This window comes from Monodon monoceros, unplaced genomic scaffold, assembly GCF_005190385.1.
Source record: "Monodon monoceros isolate NGI ecotype Baffin Bay Population unplaced genomic scaffold, NGI_Narwhal_1 Super_Scaffold_21, whole genome shotgun sequence".
Classification (NCBI taxonomy): domain Eukaryota; kingdom Metazoa; phylum Chordata; class Mammalia; order Artiodactyla; family Monodontidae; genus Monodon; species Monodon monoceros.
In genome coordinates this window covers 20,880,367-20,899,108 of record NW_021703778.1, presented here as the reverse complement: position 1 = coordinate 20,899,108, position 18,742 = coordinate 20,880,367, and the positions used below count along the sequence as shown (strand labels likewise).

The 18,742-nt window shown below is 41.8% G+C and overlaps 1 protein-coding gene across 11 annotated transcripts in view; it reads left to right on the top strand.

Moving 5' to 3' along the window:
* CELF2 (CUGBP Elav-like family member 2) overlaps positions 1–18,742 on the top strand; it is a 526,008-nt gene that overhangs the window by 209,597 nt on the left and 297,669 nt on the right. For 2 of the 11 annotated variants that reach the window (XM_029237425.1, XM_029237422.1), the window contains exon 1: positions 11,373–11,611. The exons of 1 other annotated variant lie outside the window; for it this stretch is intronic. In XM_029237425.1, coding sequence (XP_029093258.1) covers positions 11,538–11,611 — 74 coding nt within the window. In that variant the 5' untranslated portion in view covers positions 11,373–11,537. Of the gene's footprint in view, positions 1–6,690; positions 7,082–11,372; positions 11,612–18,742 lie in introns of those variants that run through there. 8 more of the 11 variants (XM_029237440.1, XM_029237424.1, XM_029237433.1 and 5 more) reach the window with 7 other exon arrangements.

Below are 18,742 nucleotides of genomic sequence, written 5' to 3'. Positions count from 1 at the left end.
GCTTTTTTTTTTTTTTCTTTCTCAACACCCTTTTATCTGCTTTAATCTTGTTTGTATAGACTATACAGATTGAAGAGCTTTTAGGACTGCTTGTTTGTGGTTTTGTGCTTTTAAAAGATTTAATATCTGCCGTTCATAGGGCTTTTTGCATTTTGCAGCTATGTTGGTTGGATTAAGTTAGAGATTTATTGCTTACCTCTCTGTTAACTACAGAAAGAAACTCACTGATTGAGACTGCTTGTAACACTATTATCATTCTGGCAGATACCTTGTTATCAGACATGCCTCTACAGTATTTAATGCTTGGGGATTTAAAATTTGCCTATTTAGTGGACTTACGGAACATAGCACACAAGAGAAGTTAAGAGGTATATTTCTAATGTTTAAGTAAATTATAATTTCTAGTGTCTGCCTCCTCTTTTGGCCCCTAGGTAGATAAACAGTTTAGAAATTCAAGGACAAGTGAGAACTGCCGCCCTTCTAATTTTGGTCACAAACTGTCATTATCTAGCCTGTTAAATTGTTAAGTTAAAGGTATCTATGGAATGTATCAATTTTTGATATATGATTATGTGCTCATAAAATGCATTTCTATGCAAGGTAAACATTTCTCACATCTTCAAGACTCTTTCCTTTTATAACATAAGCATTGGTTTCTCATGTGAAAACAGTGAGACTTCAAGAAGAGAAAATGGAAAAATCTGTTGCAAACTTCTCAAATATTAAAAACATTTTTATTCTCACATTAGATATAAGAGAACTGATCCTAGAATATTAAATGGTAATTGATCTACGTGAAAATCATGTCACTAAGGTTCGTTTCCATAAAGAATATACCTTTTCTAACATTTCAGTGTTTTGCTTTAATTAGCTGTTTGTGCCAGAGCAGTACATTGAAAAATATTAGTAAATTATAGAGCTTAAGGACCTAATCTTTAAAAACAGAAGGGAAATCATTTTAAAGGGTAAATTTTAAAAAATAGATGTATTTAATTACAAATATTTCTCCTTGGATTATATCGTGTTCAAATTAGTGATGTCCTCAGTAAACAAGGAACAAAATGTATTCCTTATAAAAACAGTTATGAAACATTAACTATTTTTTAGAGTTTGGACATGCATTTCAATTTTTTAAACTTAAGTTGAAATGTTATATTTAATTCAGAATTATGAAAATTAATGTTGCAAAAGCTCAGTAATTTGCCTTCTGGAACATAGATTTTCTATTGACAATATTTTCAGAGTCTGGCTGGACCCAAAACATATCTGTAGGATAATAATATTTTTAAAGTCATCCATTGTGAGTAAAGTGGATTTTATGATTATGTTCTCCTGCTTCCAAAGGGATCTGAACTGCTCATTCCATTGGGTATGCCAGTAATTGCTTTTAGGATGAGCTCATAGAAGGTAATTGGTGAAGCTTTATATCTGAAACTGGCCCACTGTTACCAGCACACCTAGATTCTGCATTCATGGGAAATTTTTATTCCAAAACAAAGGTCACAAAGCAATTTTTTGTGGTTTGGGAAAAAAAAGCAGTGTCCTGTGTTCCCCAGCTGCCTGTCAGAAGCACGCTGAAATAAAGAAATATCTTGGAAACCTACACGTTAAATTTTTGACTAAATTATAATCATTTACCTGTGATCTATTCACTTTAATTCCTGGGTGATCATATTAGGTCCAAGAACAAGGGAACTCCCTTCCCACTTGTGCTTTAACCCATTACCAGCTTCCAGAATTCCAAGACCCCCGTTCAAGTGTCTGACACGCAGCTATCTTTTCCTTTAGCCTGACGGGGAAGTAGGAGATGGCCGAAGTTGGCAAACTTGTCTACATCTATTTCCACAACAGTAACAAGATATGTAATCTGTATCCTGCCATCAGCCTCTATGTGGGATGATTCCCTTCCAGGGTGACCTAAACAAATGTCAAAGTGAATTTTAATTCTAAGCCCAGACTTGCAGAAAAGGAATAGCAAAAGAGTCAAACTGGGAAAATGGCTTCTTTCAGTAGAGTTGCCGTTGCACCCCGAGGAGTCCCTTCACACAGGAGACTCAGGAATACATAGCTGTTTCAGCAGACCACAGGCTGAGACCACAGGCTGTAACCTCGACATATCAATAGTCCTTTATTTGTGAAAATGAAACCTCCCAGTTTTTCTTTTTCAAAATATGAGTGTGTACAGTTGCAAACTATCCCTTTGGGGCTGAAAAACAAAGAAAGGTGTTTGATTAATATTCATATCTAGAACTTCAGAGAAGTGCAGACTGTGCTGGGACACCCAGGAAGTCATTGGAAGAGTGAATCAATACTAATTATTGTAATCAGGGCGGTTAATTAGGCGAAAATGTGGCTGATGGAAATTTCATTGCTTGCAGCCCTGGAAACACCTAGGTTGATGAAAAGAAGGTAATATACAAAAAGCAAGAGTGTTAGGTGGGAATGATCGTTCTGTATTTAAGGGGTCACAATCTGTCGATGAAAAACATAGCTTGATTTGGTATAATCGTGGCAGTGAGGAAACTAGAAATATCCAACTTAGTTTCTGGTGTAGAGATTTCAGTAAAAGTCATTAACAGAATGCAGTTTGTTAAGAAGCATCTCCTGTGGCTCCACAGCATTTATCTGCCCTTCCTCCAGCGGTAACAAGTATATTTCACCCAGTTGCAGTAACGCCTTAGATCATCTTGATTAGCCTTCCTTGAATTTCTTTCTACATTCAGTAATTCCTGGGGAATTTGTTGGCGGGGATGGGGGGAGGTGAGGGGAGGTGAGGGGGGGGGGGGGGGGGGGGGGGGGGTGGGTTCGCCTTTCATCAAACTACTATTGCTTCTCTCTTGGTTATTACTGGTTATTACTTGGTTATTATTATTGGGAATTTTTCTGAACTCGCAGTGACTTTCATTATGTAGGAAAGAAGAGGCAGTGGTTTTGGGAGAAGATTAAGATCCGTGGCATTTCACTTAACTGACATGGGGAAGAGGGTGTCAGAGGAAGGAAAGCTTTATGTGAGGTTTCAGTGTTGTAGCCCATTAAGAATTGAAATGAAGTGTCCTAGAGCTGAAGCACCTTTCTCATCCCATGGTATCCATCTCCAGAGGTCGGACTGAGATGGAAGCTAGATGTACATGTAAGAGAGAGAGAGAGAGAGAAACCTCTACTCAACTCAGAAATGTGCTGGTTAACCCTGATCTGGGATGAGGTACCCTTTGTTCCCAGACGCAGCCTTCTGCTTCATGCGATATCATTAGGGGTTGTTCCGTGCAGGTATGTTTATCTGATCCATAGCTTTCTTCTGACTGTGACAGATCCCAGCACATTCTCTTTTATGTCAAGACCGTCACAGTTAACGGGGAATGGCATCTGTGGGGGGAGGGTGACATGTGTTCCCAGGGCAGCTCAGCTGTTCCCTCACCTCTTTCCACGTTGACCCGCCCGTGGTTGGCTGCCTAGGGTTGAGATGAATCACTGCAGCTCAGGAAGCAGGACGCGCCAGTGTGCCCTAGGAGAAAAACAAAACCCAGAATTTTCCTGCATAATCATTCAGTTCAACAAACTTTGTTGTCATGGACAAGAAGAGCGTGAGGTTTGAAGTTATCAGGTTGATACACCTTCAGTATCCATGGCTTTTTGGATCCCTGGGTTGAGAAAGGTTGCAGCTGCAATCGGTAAAAATTCTATGTTGAAACTTAAGGATGGCGTTGCTGGCTTCCAGCTGGTGTGTGAACTGGCGCGAAGGGGCACTGTGGTACCTGGTGCAGGAATGAATCAGACTCTTGTCATGGCTCCTGTAAAGCTGCCCATCTCAGTGATTCAGGGGCTGCAGGTCCTCCTGTGGTGTTGTCGTCTTTGTCATGCCTTGCTTTTTGAACATCTTGGTTTGGGACCCCAGCTCTCTTTTGGGTTCTGTGAGATGGCTTCCGCGTTCATTCAGAAATGATTTAGGAAGCGTCTCTGTGAATGAAAATGCACTGAGTTGGTGATGGGTGGCGTTGAGTTCCTGGTGGTGGCAGTTAGGGTTCATTTTGACTTTCGCTTTGGAAACTGACTTGATCAAAAGGGATGGAGCCCTCACCCGCAGCCCCAGGATGCTCAGTGCCTGCCTTGCATAAACCGTACCCTTCCTCTCCCCTGTGGGTTAGGCTGCTGGCCTTAGAATCAGTGAAAACTTTAATGCTACAAGAACAATAGGATTAGGACTGGCTTCCTCTTTTCCTTCCCATCTGCCAGTTCCAGATTTAAACAAAGATCAGGGAGTGGGAGTATTATGATTAAAGTAAGGAATAAATCCAAAATTTATTGACAGTCTACTCTCTACCGGGCACTAGGTGATCTCTTTTCATCTTGTATAATTTAATCCTCACAGATACCCTAGAGTTAGTGGTAGTTATGTTATTCCCATTTCAAAGATGAGAAAAACAGACCAAAAGAGGGAAACTGGACACACAGCTCATGGTGGAAGGGATTCTAAGTCACGACTCAGGCCAACTCCTTCCCTGGCCAACTTAAGAGTACATATATTGGATATTTGACATTTGAAAGTCGTATTTTCCTCCAGTGCCACATTTCCGCGGTGCACTGATTTGTGCCTGCCTTCTAGTTTTGTACGGAGTAAGCTGTACAGTAAGAAAGGGAAAATCACAGTCGTTTTTGCTTCTGAGTTTTTACGGCCCCCCTGCGTATGCTCACTGGTTCCCCTTATAGCTCACGAGGTCTTTGAATTAAAGCACCTATGGCTCACTTTTCTCAGGCCTTAATCTGTATAATGGGAACACATGTTGGAGGGAATAATAGAGAAATCTGAAGCATGATGAAATTGAAATGTGACTTCTAATCTGCATAAGGGGCCAAAATGTATCATATTGTAATCAGAACCAACCAAGCAGCAGATATACTATGTGACATGATCTTTTCTCGTTAAGAAGCTCAAGACAGTCATGAAACAGAGAGGGAACAGTGGGTAAGAAGGTATCAAGTGGTGTATAATGAGGGGAGGGGGTCTTGAAGGATGGAAAAGGGAGCAGGAAAGGGAAGTTATCCTTAGAACACCCCGGATTCGTCTTTGTTATTAAAACAAAGCCAAATAAAATCCTTAATTTCGTCACCTTTCTTCCTCAGACCTCAAAGTCATTCACATCTCTCCTCCTCTCTCACGTTGCCATATTCCTATGAAATAGTACAAATGTAGCTGTTAGCCGCCACCAGAGAGTATGAGAGACTAAGAGATTGGGCAACATAAAGGCTTACACTCAGCCATAGTGATAAGATAAGATAACACATTTCCACTTAGCTTGGGTAGATTGCTACACCACTTTTCCATGAAGATTTTGGGTAGTTCTTTTAAGAGAAAGAAAAAAAGAATTTTTTTTCCCTAACGGACTTTATGGGAATGAGCATCAAAAGCAAATTTAAAGAAAAAGTCATTTGGGATTTCCAAAAACCTCTATCATAAGCTAAAAATAGTTAGAGATTTGAACCATATTATAGGGAAAAAAATAAATTTCCTGTGCTCAAAACCTTAATGTATTTTCAACCTACATGTCACTTTAATAGCTTGGTTATGTAATTGCTGTAGTAATAATTAGGTTAACACCTCGTACCTCTCATCAGAGGATCGTGGTAGATTTTGATTTTTCAGCCATCCATCCCTACAGGGAAATGATGGCCACGCACATGCAAAGGTCTAGATGATGAATCAGAAAATTAAATGACGTGTTCCCAGTGTCAGTCCACTCTTTGACAGAATCAGGTGCAGAATCTAACAGGTTTGATTCTTAAATCTTATCATCTTTTTCACTCCGCTTGCAAGTAGCATTTGTCTTAAAGAGTCTGATCTGCATCCACTGTGTCAGATGACTTCTGATCCTCGGAAGGAAAAGCTCTTTGACGGGGATCCATCATCATTGTGGGTAAAGCAGATTCATGTGTTCTCTTTTACACACAATGCAAGCATTTGGTCTCTTTAATCCTTCCTCTTCTTCAATATGTATTTGTTTAGAAGAGGGAGGGACATTGAGGCCAGTGGGGCTTTCATGCCTCCCGAGAGTCCCTCTCAAGTCCTGATTTTGCTTCTCGCCAAGATCAGTCTCAGAAAACACCCCCCCCCCCCCCCCCCCCCCCCCCCCCCCCCCCCCCCCCCCCCCCCCCCCCCCCCCACCCCCACCCCCCACCCACTAAGTCTTAAAACTTCCTTTCCGCCCCCACCTGTTGCTGCTTTCTCTCTAGACCTAATGTTATGCCTACTGCTATATCCACCCAGCTGTCCCCACTCAGCTGCTGTGTTTCATCAAACAGTAGTTTCTCTTTTTGAAATTTACAGCATGTGACAGTAAGATGAGAACTTCTGACCACTTGGGGAAAACATTTCTTGGGGGTGGTGGGTGTTCAAGGGCAGATTGCCAGGGAACTCAAAACCCCACTCTGATAGGTATAAATTTTGTTCCCACCGCCAGGCTGGCACCAGATAAAGCTATACCTGATACAGTTTGAAAAATCTCAGCATCTTCAAGCGGCTGCTGGGACATTCCTTCAGAGGTTGTTTTTTCTGAGTGCCTTTGTGTACATATCACCAGGACAGCCTTTTTCTCCTCCCCGCCCTTTCTCCAGTCTTCTCTTTCCCAATTTTCATATATTTACTCACTTCATGGGACGTGATCTTCCATCCTCCCCCTCCACCCTGTGATGATGTCTGGAAAGGAAGCACCCCAGAGACAGCTGTTCCGAGTTGAGAACTCAGCCTTGGTCGAGGCAAACTTGATTTCCCTGACAGATGAGCCACCAAGACTTTTCACTTTTGTGGTCACCTGCCTCCTCAGACCCACAGCTGTGGAGGAGACCGTCTGGCATTGTCTGGCTTCCGTTTGAGAGAGAAAGAGGGAGAAAGAAAGAGAAAGCTGAAGGGGGAGGGAAATAAGGCAGCAGGGGGAATAATGGAGAAAGGAAAAGGGAAAGGCAAGTCCGAGAGGGAAGTGATAGGCTGGTTGGGCTCAGGGTCTGACAGGTCCACAGTATTAGCATTTCATCCCCTTGGAATGGAAACTTCTGGAAACCCTAAAGGGGCATCTCATTTCCGAGCGCGAAGGTATGTATACAAAGAACCCATCTTCCATTGGAGGGTCTCTTCAGAAGGGAGAGAGATTCACCATTATGTCTTTTGGCTCTATTGAAAACAGATTCAGAAAAACACAAGATTGCAAAAAGCCAGTAGCAGCTGTTCTCAAGGGAGAGCGACGGCTTAAAATTCCCGTACAAATGTAAAATCAGAGTTTAATAACGATGTCATCTTTATTGGCATGTGATTTTACTGAAGTCGTTTTAGGAATGTGATAAAGTCGCCATTCCAGAAGCTTTCAAAATGGGGGGGGGGAATAAGATCATTTTAAACTTGATTGGTGATATAAGTATTTTTTAAGGGATACCTTTATGGAGCTAAGAAAATATAGATTTATAATGTATCACTTAGGGATCTATTTGGGGATTTTTTAAGCGCATAAAGACACTTGTTTATTTTTACAAGTTGCTGATGAAACTGGGGTAAGCCAAGAACAAACACATGACCGCAAAGTCAGATACTTTCCCAGGTACTTCAAATTCACGTGGATTTCAAACTTATTGGCTGGAAAACGCCCAGTGATGGGAACCCCCCCCCTCTTCTAGGGTCTTTCTTACTCCAAACAGCTCTCAGTACACTTGGCTTTAAAAAAAAAAAAAGGAACAGCTATTTAATAAAATTTGAATTTAAAAATGTGATGGGGAAAGATGTTTTGGATATGTTTTTAATAAAGAGCCAGGAGTGAGGGGAGAAAAACCCTTTTGTGAAGGTGGCTGTTTGAGGAGATGGAACAGTATTGGTACATCTGTAGTTGCACGGCCGACTGTCTACTGCTTTTAAGGAGATTGCAACCCGTGACGTTATGCATAGGAATAATTAAAAAATGGAAATTTGTCACAAAATATACAGGGCTGTCTGCAGGAGAAGGAAATTAACTGTTGGGTTATAAACGTGCATCACTATCTATCAGACTCCAGTCTCTAAGTTATGGTATAAACTTTGTGCAAAAATGTTGAAAGATCTATAGTCAGGGGGCTCTATCCTGGTTCATTGATGAAGATGGGTGATAGGAGTCGGATACCTTCCATTGGAGCAGTGTGACTCCATTTACAAACACATTTATTAGCATTCTGTTTCTATGGAGAGGTTTTTGGTTTTTTTTTTTAAATGCCAGTGATAATTCAGTGCTCAAACAATGACCACTGGAGAAACCTCAGTTTGAGATGAGGCATGGGGAGGGGGCGGTGTGCTGAAACAGCACAGTGCAGGCAATTGCCTTGGAAGGCCTCATATAAAATGAGGTCATTCAGAAACTTTCCCTTGAAGTGCTTCCAATTCTTGAATTGCCTTTTGTTTGGGAAATGAATAGCAAGTTGATTAAAAAGAAAAAAAATAGACAATTAGGGATGGTAGGGGGAGGGGCTTCGGGAAGAGCTTAAGGTTTTTCTACAGTGAAGCTAAAATGGTGAAGAAACTGCATTGTTCCCAACAGCCCCGTCCCTAGGGATGTCAGCACACAGAGGTGTCACCTACCAAGTCAGGTCTAGGAGGGGGGCTCGCTCATGGCCTCACCCCCTTTCACTGCTGTTGATAAGATCCTTGGCTATAAAATAGCTTCACTGAACCCCACGTGTTTAGCAGCGGCCCAGACGAGCTGTCTGCAAAATAATTCCAACTGCCAAAACATGATACCTGATGGCTCGTTTACGGCGTGAAAATTAAAAAAGGGGGCCCCGTCGAGTTGTTTGAGATTTTTTTTTCCTTCTGGCAAAGCAGTCAGATGAGAAATTGAAGCTTTTCATCAGGTGGTATTTGGTTGGGTGTTTTTGTTTTTAAGCGCAAGAGCTTTTAAAATTTGTATTTTTAAAAACAGCTCTTGTGTAGGTGCTGTGATCATGGAAACAAAACCCTATAGGGTGTGTGTGTGTGTGTTTGTATATTTTGTTTCTCTCTGGCACCTAAATTAAGTGCCTATGCAATCACTCTATTATTTATGTATTTGGCAGCCAAACTATTTCAGCTCAGCTACATCCAGAAGCTTTCCTTGGTTCCCCTCGTCACTGTATTTCATGTTAGAGTTTTCTTTTATATCTGACCCTGGTTTTGCTTCTAACTTTAAATGGCAAAAGCAAATGTGCTTTGAAAACTCTGGGACTCACTGTAGTTGTTAAATAAGGCAGTAACCTATGCACTAGGAATTCTTTCTCTATGACCTACTTACATACTTCTTCACCCTCCTTATAGTATGATTAAAAGCTGCTTTGAATCCACTATTGCCTCAAGGGATTTGAGCCTAGAATTTAACAAACTGCTGAGAAGGCTTAAGTCAGTAAGAGGCCTTCCCTACAGTGTCTCCCAAATAATTCACATGCAATTAAAGAGAGAATAAATATTTCAGAGGTCTATGTGTTAATGATGCTTTTTCTACCTTATAGAATGTAGATGTACATGGAGCTTCATTCCATAGCGGATTTGAAAATATTTTCCTTTTTGATTAACGCAGTTGTGTTTTGCTTCTGTTCTGGATGCCGGTTCTGTTAGTTCGTTCTTCAGATAGTTTTATTATAGAGTCAGCTGTTTATATACATTTGGGAGTTATGTAAATAATGTCTAGAAAATCAGGAACAGTCAAGGTTTGTCTCATTTATCTGGCTAATTACTTTATTAAGGTTATTGAAAGACCAACAAAATTCTTATCATTTCAAAGGCAGCCTGCAGAAGCTAGGGTCGGGAAAAAATGTAGCTTAGTATTATTAGGAAGAGTTGGGGCATTTGGGGTATAAGAATTGATTTTACCCCATCTGTTTTCCAGTTCTTTATGAACCTAGCCCTGATTCCTTAGAAAGGCAATATTTTCAACTGAAGGTTAGTCCTAGCCCTATGTCTTGGAATTAGAACCATCTTGGTCAAAAGCCAGATATGTTTTTCAGCTGAAGAAGGAAATCAAGTCAATTAAGTATGGACTTAATTGAATACACCGGCCTGTTATTCCAAATTGCTCAATGCAGCAAGTCTGGATCTACAGTTGATATGTGGATTTAATATTGGTATATAAGTATCCATTTTTCTTCATAATCTCTAAAGATGATCACTTCTCATTATATAACACAAGAAACTGGTGAGAAAAGATGAAAACAATTTTTTCTCCATGTTGTCTGATACGTTTAACACCACGTGATACAATTAACTCCACGTGACTTAGTTGTTTAACCCTCTGACTACTGTGAATACACCCCCAGGTGTGATGTCATTTCAAAATAAAATTTAAAGTGATGGTTAATAAAAGAGGCAAACTATAAGACTTCTGGTTTGCAATTTATGAGGTTGCTTTAGAATGTGAAATAGGCCACAAAGAAGTTTTACAAACTGGTGACATTGTGAAAATTTCAGTTTCATCTAAATAACTGAGCAACAAAACAATGATGAGAGCGCCAGATTAGAACATCACCATATAAAAATACTTCTAAGAATTTTCACAAGTCACTTGGGAAAATTAAACTCCCGTCTTTGTGAGAATTCTGCCCTATTTCTCAATTCTTATTAGTAAATTGGTCACAGATCTTAAATGAGTATTTAAGCTTCATGGCCATTACAGACCTAACACTCTTTTCATGAAGCCACACTGTTGGTTTTTAATCATTGTATTTAAATACTTCGAGATGACCAACTTGTGATGTATCGTTTTAAAAGAAAACGTGATTTATCACTATTTTACTCCCGTGTACTTCTTAATGTTTTCAAGATGATACAAAAGGAAATATAACCGTGCAGAGACTGATGAATCTTTCTCCTTGTAAAGCACGGAAAAGTCCGCAAATGTCACTTGGGCCGTTTATCTGATATTTACTTTGGCTCAACCACGAATGCTATTTCAGTTGAGTTCATACACTGGCGAGCAGAGCCCACCGAGGAGCATTTAAACAACCCCCCGTGATGATTCGTCTCTCGTGGCTTCAGTTGGGGAGTTTGGGTGCGCTCGTGGAGTGCACCGGCCTTGGGCAATACGGTGGTACTAAACCCACGACAAGCGGTGGGTGAGTCGGGCCTCGTGCCAGGCTCCTGGAAATAGGGGACCGGACAGAGTCAGCGCTGGGGACGAGTGTGCGTGTCTGGCTGCCGGGGAACCTAGGCCGGGTGGCGGGGGGGGGGGGGGGGGGGGGGCGATTTGTCCGGGGGGCGGTCCCTCCGCCTCCTCCTCCCCCCGGGGGCCGGGCGTGCGGGCCCGCAGGGGTTAAGCGGCGGCGCGGCGGGCACGGAGCTCCGCCCCCGGTCGCCGCACCTGGCGCTGGGCAGCCCGCGGCCCGGGCGCTGGCTGTCGGCGGGGATTGGCGGAGAGCCGCGGAGAGAGAATGTGACAAGTGCCGGCTCGGGCGGCCGCCGCGGGGAGGCCGCGCGCACCTGTCCCTGCCCGTCTGCGCCGCCCGCCACCACTCGGCCGCGCGCACCACCGCCCCCCGCACCCGACCGCAGAGCGCGCGCCGCGAACATGACTTCTGCCTTCAAGCTGGATTTCCTCCCGGACATGATGGTTGAGGGCCGCCTGCTAGTTCCCGACCGAATGTGAGTTTGGCCGCCCGGCCGCCTCCGGGTCACCGGCCCGGAGCCCCGCGCAGGGAGAAGGCGGGCTGTGGCGCTCCTGAGCCCCGGGGACGCGGGGGGGTGGCTCCGGTTCGGCCGCGCCCTGTGGTTCAGAGCCGGCGCTGGACGCGGGGTGGTGGGAGCGTGTCTGGAGGAGCGGCGGGGACCAGCGAGCGGGGCGCGGTGCCCGGGGTGGGGCGGAGAGCGTGGACCGGCCAGCCGGACGCGGGTTCCCGGGGTCTGGGCTTGGGGTCCGGCCCGCGAGGACAGGAGAGCGTGGCGCGGCGTCCCAGGGTGGGGTGCGCGCGTGCACGCTCGTGTCATTTGAAATTCGGGGCTGCTGGAGCTCTCGTGGCCCATTTAAATATCCCTTCTTACCAAATTGCTCGCTTCTCTGACTTACCCTTTGCAAAAATTGCTTGCTTAGGATGGGAGAGTGGAAGGAGGGGAGAAAAAAAAAAGGGTGGGGGTGATAATTATAAAGCATGAAAATAGCCAGGTGTACTCTGTTGCAGAAATTAGAGGTAATTTTTAGGTAATCACGGTGATTTGTCTGATATGCAGTCTATAATTTAATAATTAATGTGATTCTGGTTGTTTTACACGTCGGCAAACTAGAGAGTTTATTGGGAGAAGTCAAGAGCTGGGATTCCTGAGGAAGGGAAAATATGCCTAATTTTTCTTGGGCTCGTTAGTCTTGATAGGAAAGTTTCTCTTATCAGCTGGGTCACTCTGAAGGCAATGGGATCTGCTTGTATTTCAGGAGTGTTTGAAAAGACGACCTAGAAGGTTGTCAGGAGTGGGTCTGAAAGGTCTGTGTCAATTTCAGACTTGGAATATATACAGTTGTTTCTTGTCAGGCAAGAAATGTGATAGTGAATCTAGGCTACAATTAATCGAGTGAAAAAGGGACTGCTATCCTTGGTAAGAGTAGGTATAAAATGTTTCCTATTGTACACACCCTGAGAGAAGCATTCATATTCTTTCTGGCACTTCGCTCTATCCTGTGCAATTTTCAGGCCATTCTGAGCGTTATGATCCATTTCCCTGGCAACTAACTTTCCCCTACGGTGCTAGATTCTTTTTCTAGGATGTTAAATGTTACGAGCTGAGAGATTCTTGAGAAACTCCACAGTGGCCAATTATTTGAGCTCCTAGGATTTGGGAGAGAAAAAAAAAAAAGCTGGGGAGAGGGATGAAAGTCTGTTAAATGTGAATTGTCCTTCTAGTCGATATTAAGAATGTTAACTTGCTTTTACACATGATCAGGTTCATTGTCCCAACTAAGATAATCAGATAATGTAAATTAAAATATTGAATTTCCCTTTGGCAGTTTTCTCTGTGAAAGTAATCTTGATTAGTACTGTTCCCATGATATTTGTTTTGAGAGATATCTGTCCTCTCCCCCCCTTAAAAGGGCTATCTGTATAGGCGTTTATTACATGTTTGCACATTAGCTAGTTTGAAAGTTCTGTGTTTTCTCCTCTGTAAGAGAGTTGGGGCCGAACCAAAGAATTGGCTTGATCGTTGTTTTAAATCGATGGTCACCTGCTAAGAATACTCTCTGAATGTAAAGTGTTAATGGCCTCTGAAAGATGCTATCTCTTGTCAGTTAAATTATTAATTATGGAAGTTTAATTTGTCCTTTTCATTTGGTGGATGAATGTGGCTCATTCAAACTGTTTGCTCTGAATAGAGCCTTTTTGTCTTAGTGATAGAGTCGGCTAGACAAATCCTAACATAACTTCTACCCACTTCTCTTCCATGTGTTAGTTATTTTGGAATCAAACTCAAATTGTTTTCATTGTTTGTCAACTCTTGCTTAATTGAACCTAGAAAAAAAGAAAAACAGGATTTGTAAATGATGACTTTATTATTTGTTTCCAAGATAATGATTTTATGTTTCCTTAGCCCTGAGAATACTGTAGCATGTTTTCCAAAAGAGTTTGTAATTAACTCACGTTAGAGACTGTCTTTGGGGAATAGGGGTGCGTGAGAAGGAATGTGATAAGTTGAAAATGCTTGAAACCCGCTTGAAGTATATCTTATCACCAAGATAGCTTTGTGGGTTTATTGTTTTCTGGACCGGTGGTTGTTTATTGTATATTGCCATTCGGACTAAATTGCCGTCAGCTACATTGTTGGCCTGTTCCTAAAAGGAACTTATATAAAGCACAGGGCTTTTCTGGTGTTGATTTTCTAAAGAAGTAGAACATATTTTCAATGACGTTTTCCCACAAGAATATATTAGATAAGTTTGCAAGATGTAATATGTTTGAGTCCTCAAGGCAGATGAACAAATAGCTTTTGAGGTAAATGATTACGCTTCATGGCCCCATGAGCCATCAAGTGTTTAAAGAGCCCAGATGGTTTAAGGCTCTGTAGTGGGTATAGAATTGTTATGACATAGGCTTCAAAGTCTTGGGGTTTTAAATGTTCAACATCGAAACTGTACATGGAAATGGACCTTTTAAATAATCTTAACTATCAAAGTTTTGTTGTCTTTGTGTTTAGAATGTCATTTGCAAAAAAGCGTAATGAAATAGAATGTCATTTGCAAAAAAGCATAATGAAAATAAAAACTGATATTTTAAAAATTCTGTTCTAAACTGGGGCACTTGGTTTTGTATTGGAGTCGGGGATGAGTGTCTTTCTTTGTTTCACCTTTTGAATGATCGTATGTATGCATAGGGCTTCCTTTTTTTTTAATGTTGTTGAATTTTTACACAAATTTTAAACAAAATCTAAGACATGCTATCTTGGAATTGAGAAATTACAGGTGGAAAAATCTATGAATGCACCTTTAAACACGTTAGTTCAGATTTGTGATGTTAGAATAAGATGCTGAGGAGAAGCTACCAGTAAATTAATATGAAATCTTATTTTTTTCACATTCGGTGAGTAACCTTACTGACAAGGAGAAAAAGTTATCCTGAGCATTAACCTTTTTGTTGAGTTCTCCCAAGTTGGGATAACCGGAAAGATGTCTATCAGGGTCTAATTAAACTGAACGGCAGTGCTAGGGACGTAATTGTTAACGTTGAAAGAGGCTTTGGAGACCATCTCACCAGACCTCCTTGTTTTATAGATGAAGAAGCTAGTACAGGGGCAATGGGACCAGTCCAAGAAGGCAGTGTAATTACTGTTTCCCTCTCCCCACTAAAATGAGAAGAACATGAGTCATTCATTGAATACCTGCTATGTACCAGGACACTTTACATACGCTGTCATAGTAGATATGCAAGGTGGGTATTGCACCCATTTTACAGGTGATACTTAAAGAGATTACATTCTTGCACATGCCACGTAGGCAGTAAATGGCAAAGCTGTGGTTTGCTTGTGTGTGTGTGTGCACACGTGTGTTATATAAATGCACGTTTATGTGTTGACGAGAGAAGAGAGGACTGTGAGTTTTTGTTGGGAAACCATAATTGTCACTTGAGAATGATGGAGCATTGTAGGAAATACATATCACCGATTCAGGATTGACTCTCTAATTTGATTCAAATTAGTGCATTGATCACTCTCTTGTTTGATTCACATTCACACTGTTATTCCATATGCTAATGAGCTGAAGAGAATATACTTTAATTAAAAACTTTTTTTTTGTTTACTGAGTACCAGCAAGATGGTCAGAGACATTGAGTTCCCTTTTTTTTTTCCATATGGCATTTAAAGTATATTTAGGAAATGCCATTACCAATAATAAAATAGAGCACTGAGATTCGTCACCCGATTCCTTGATAGACATGAGAGGAAATTAAAATGCAAAGACTCTAAAAAGAGCTGTGTGTATGGTTCTTTAAGGAAATTTTTAAAGAAGTATTTTCAGGTGGGATTTCTCAGGCCTATTTCAGTGTCAGCTGCTTCCTGAAACCGAAAACTCCTCCCACAGTGGCATTTTAGAACACTGAGGTTATCTTTGATCTGGGTTAGAGATATTATTGTAATTGTTGAGCATTGCTATTTAATTGTAATTTGCTGGATTGAGGTGACTCTGACATCTTTTGATGAGATGCGGTGAGCTGGGAGGAATAAGAACCTTGCGAGACAAGATGAAAAGAAGATAAGATTTTCAGGTATGAACCTAGTGGTTCACGGGATCATTAAGAATGTTTTCCATCTCCGAGTGGTTACGTACTCCCCCCACCCCTGCTCTCACCACTATAATAATAGTATATTTGGCCTCTGATAAAAGGCTGCAGTTTCCTTCCTTTTTTTACATATATCCCCAGACTTTTCATTTCTCCTTACTCTTACCTTGTGGTTTTCTTACAGGTTCAACACTCATTCCCTTCTCATGAAAAGACGGGTAATAATCTGATAAACGTGATCATGGTTGAGGCTTATATGTAGACATGGATGATGGGGGGGGGGGTCTGATGTCACTGTAGCAACCAACCCCACAGCTGTTTATACTACCAGTATCTCTTATTTGCATTTCGGTGGGAAACCTGGGTATTTTCAACACGTTACAAGGAGCCCAATGATAAATCAGTAAGTCATTGATGTCTTTCACTTCCTATGCTGAACCTCACCCAAACTTAAAAAGTCTTTATTTCCAATTTAGAGTGTTAGTACTGGAGGGTTTTATTTATTCAGGGGAAGCTTGGATTTTTGCTTTGTGTTGGTGGATTAGGCCATCACGAAGAGTTAGCTATTTCTCAGTGTCATATTTGTTCTACAAAACTGCAGAAGGGGGAGGCTTTGGAAAGTACGAATGATTTCCTGTTCTTTAGCACCTCCCCGTTCTCGTGCCCTTGTGTGTGTTTCCACTATCAGGGAGCTGGTGGGGAATATAAGGAAGCCAGCGACGGTGCTGTGCTACTTGTGTAGCAGTGCAGAAAATGCATTTTTATTTTTCCTTAAGAAAAAGCTCTTGCTGAACTTCAGGGGAAACGGAGCTGCACATTCCTGGAAAAACCTTGGTGGGAAACAAAAACTATTTAGCGCGGTAAATGTGATGCTCACAGGTAATTGTAAAATAATTATCCCCCTTTAGCATCATCACTGTTTAATTGTGCCATCCAGTATTCTCATGCTCTGAATCTAGATGTGAAGGGGTGGCCCCCCCCCCCCCCCCGCCCCCGCCATCTCCTCCTGGGACTGTCCTTTTCATTTACTGTGAGCTTTAGACTCTTCCGGAAGGACTTGAAAAAGAAAGGGGGAAACATACAGGGGGTTTTCAGCAGTTTCACTCTGCCCATTTGTTCTAAATCACGACAGAAAGTGATTACTCCAACTGGTTTTATAGAAATACAATTCCACTTATGTGGTTGAAATGCCTTGTGAGCATATTTGAGATTTACGCTTTCACAGTGCTACCCCCGGAGTTTTATGAACAGTCGGTTTTATGAACTGCAGATTGTATATTATGTTCAGATACGGAGAGTGACGCTTTAAAATCAGCCGATGATTTAAAATGGAATGCTAACAAATATGTGATCATATGGCTCTCAAAATGGCAGATGAGTACAAATTCGGTTTTTGGTTACATTTTAATTACTCCATTTGAATGAATGCCTCAGAGCCAACTTGCTGGCGAATTACTAGACCCATTTTTTTTTGTCCAGTTTTCCCTCCTAAATATGTATGTAAATTAAGTTTAGGCTGCATTTAGACTAAAATACCATCTTGGTTTATTATTCTCAACTTTTCTGCCAGACTTGTGTGGCCGTTTACTTAAGGTCAGATTTTAAATAAAGAAACCTGTTTGAAAGAGACCTCAGTTTAAATGATCTGTGCTCCCTTTCCAGCAGCAGAAGGGTAAGAGACAGATAGATACAGGATTCCTTTAATAGGGATAGTGCTTCAAAAATGGGGTACGTGAAGTGTTCGGATTTTAAGCCTTAATAATGAAAAGTCAGAGGTTTGCTTTCTCGGGGAGATTGTTGATGGCTCTGTCACGACCACGGAACTCAAGTTCCCCCAACCCAGCAGCTGGTGTGTCTGACATTTATAGGCTCAAGCAGGACTGAAGATTTCCGAGGTTCACAGATGATGGTGCTGACTCACTCCTCAGAGAGAAGGCAGTTAATTGCAGCTGATTTCTTTGACATTTGACATCATTTTTGCAGAGCTTTAAAAATTCTTTTTCTTGAGTGTCATGGGAGTGAATAGTTCTTCAGCTTCCATACTAGGATCGAAAATTCTGTGTTTTGATGCTGAAAGGCTTAACTTTCATGTCTTTTCAGAAGGGAGTTCATAGCTGGACTTGGGCTCATTAAATTTTTTTAAAATTTAAATTTGTTTATTTTTGGCTGCATTGGGTCTTCATCGCTGCGTGCGGGCTTTCTCTAGTTGCGGCGAGGGAGGGCTATTCTTCGTTGTGGTACGTGGGCTTCTCATTGCAGTGGCTTCTCTTGTTGCGGAGCATGGGCTCTAGGCACGTGGGCTTCAGTAGTTGTGGCACATGGGCTCAGTAGTTGTGGCACATGGGCTTAGTTGCTCCATGCATGGGGGAATCTTCCTGGACCAGGGCTCGAACCCGTGACCCCTGCATTGGCAGACGGATTCTTAAGCACTGCGCCACCAGGGAAGTCCCGGCCTCATTACATTTTAAGGTGGTATTTTAGATCCTTTTCCTTGAATGATGTCTTCCTATCTCCTGGTCTCCCCCAATAACAGGAAAGTTGTACCACATTTATGTGACACAAAATCAGTTGGTCCTTTAGGCTAAAAGAGGAGAATAATTTGTTATTCACCTGGCTGTAAATGTGTATATAAAATGTGTGCACACACATGTATATATACATATGTATGTAAATATAGGTGAAACATATATATGGAAAACTAGCTTGGGCATAATTCCTCACTTTCTTAAAATATCTTCCGTTTAATGGCCTTTGGCTCTAAAAGTTAGGAAATACGTGTACAACGTAACATGTGTTTAATGGATTCTTACGTTCATAACTGAAACGGTTAAGATTCAAGAAGGTTTAACATCTTGACCAAAGATGTACCTAATATTAGTGACACTGCTAGAAGTAGTTCTTAGGACTTTGTTTTGACTCTTTGGCCCAGAACCTCAGAGTAACTTTTGTTAAAATACAGAAAAGAGGGTCACTGTGATGGTCCTGTCATACCTTCTGGGTGAAAAGCTGAGACTCTTCC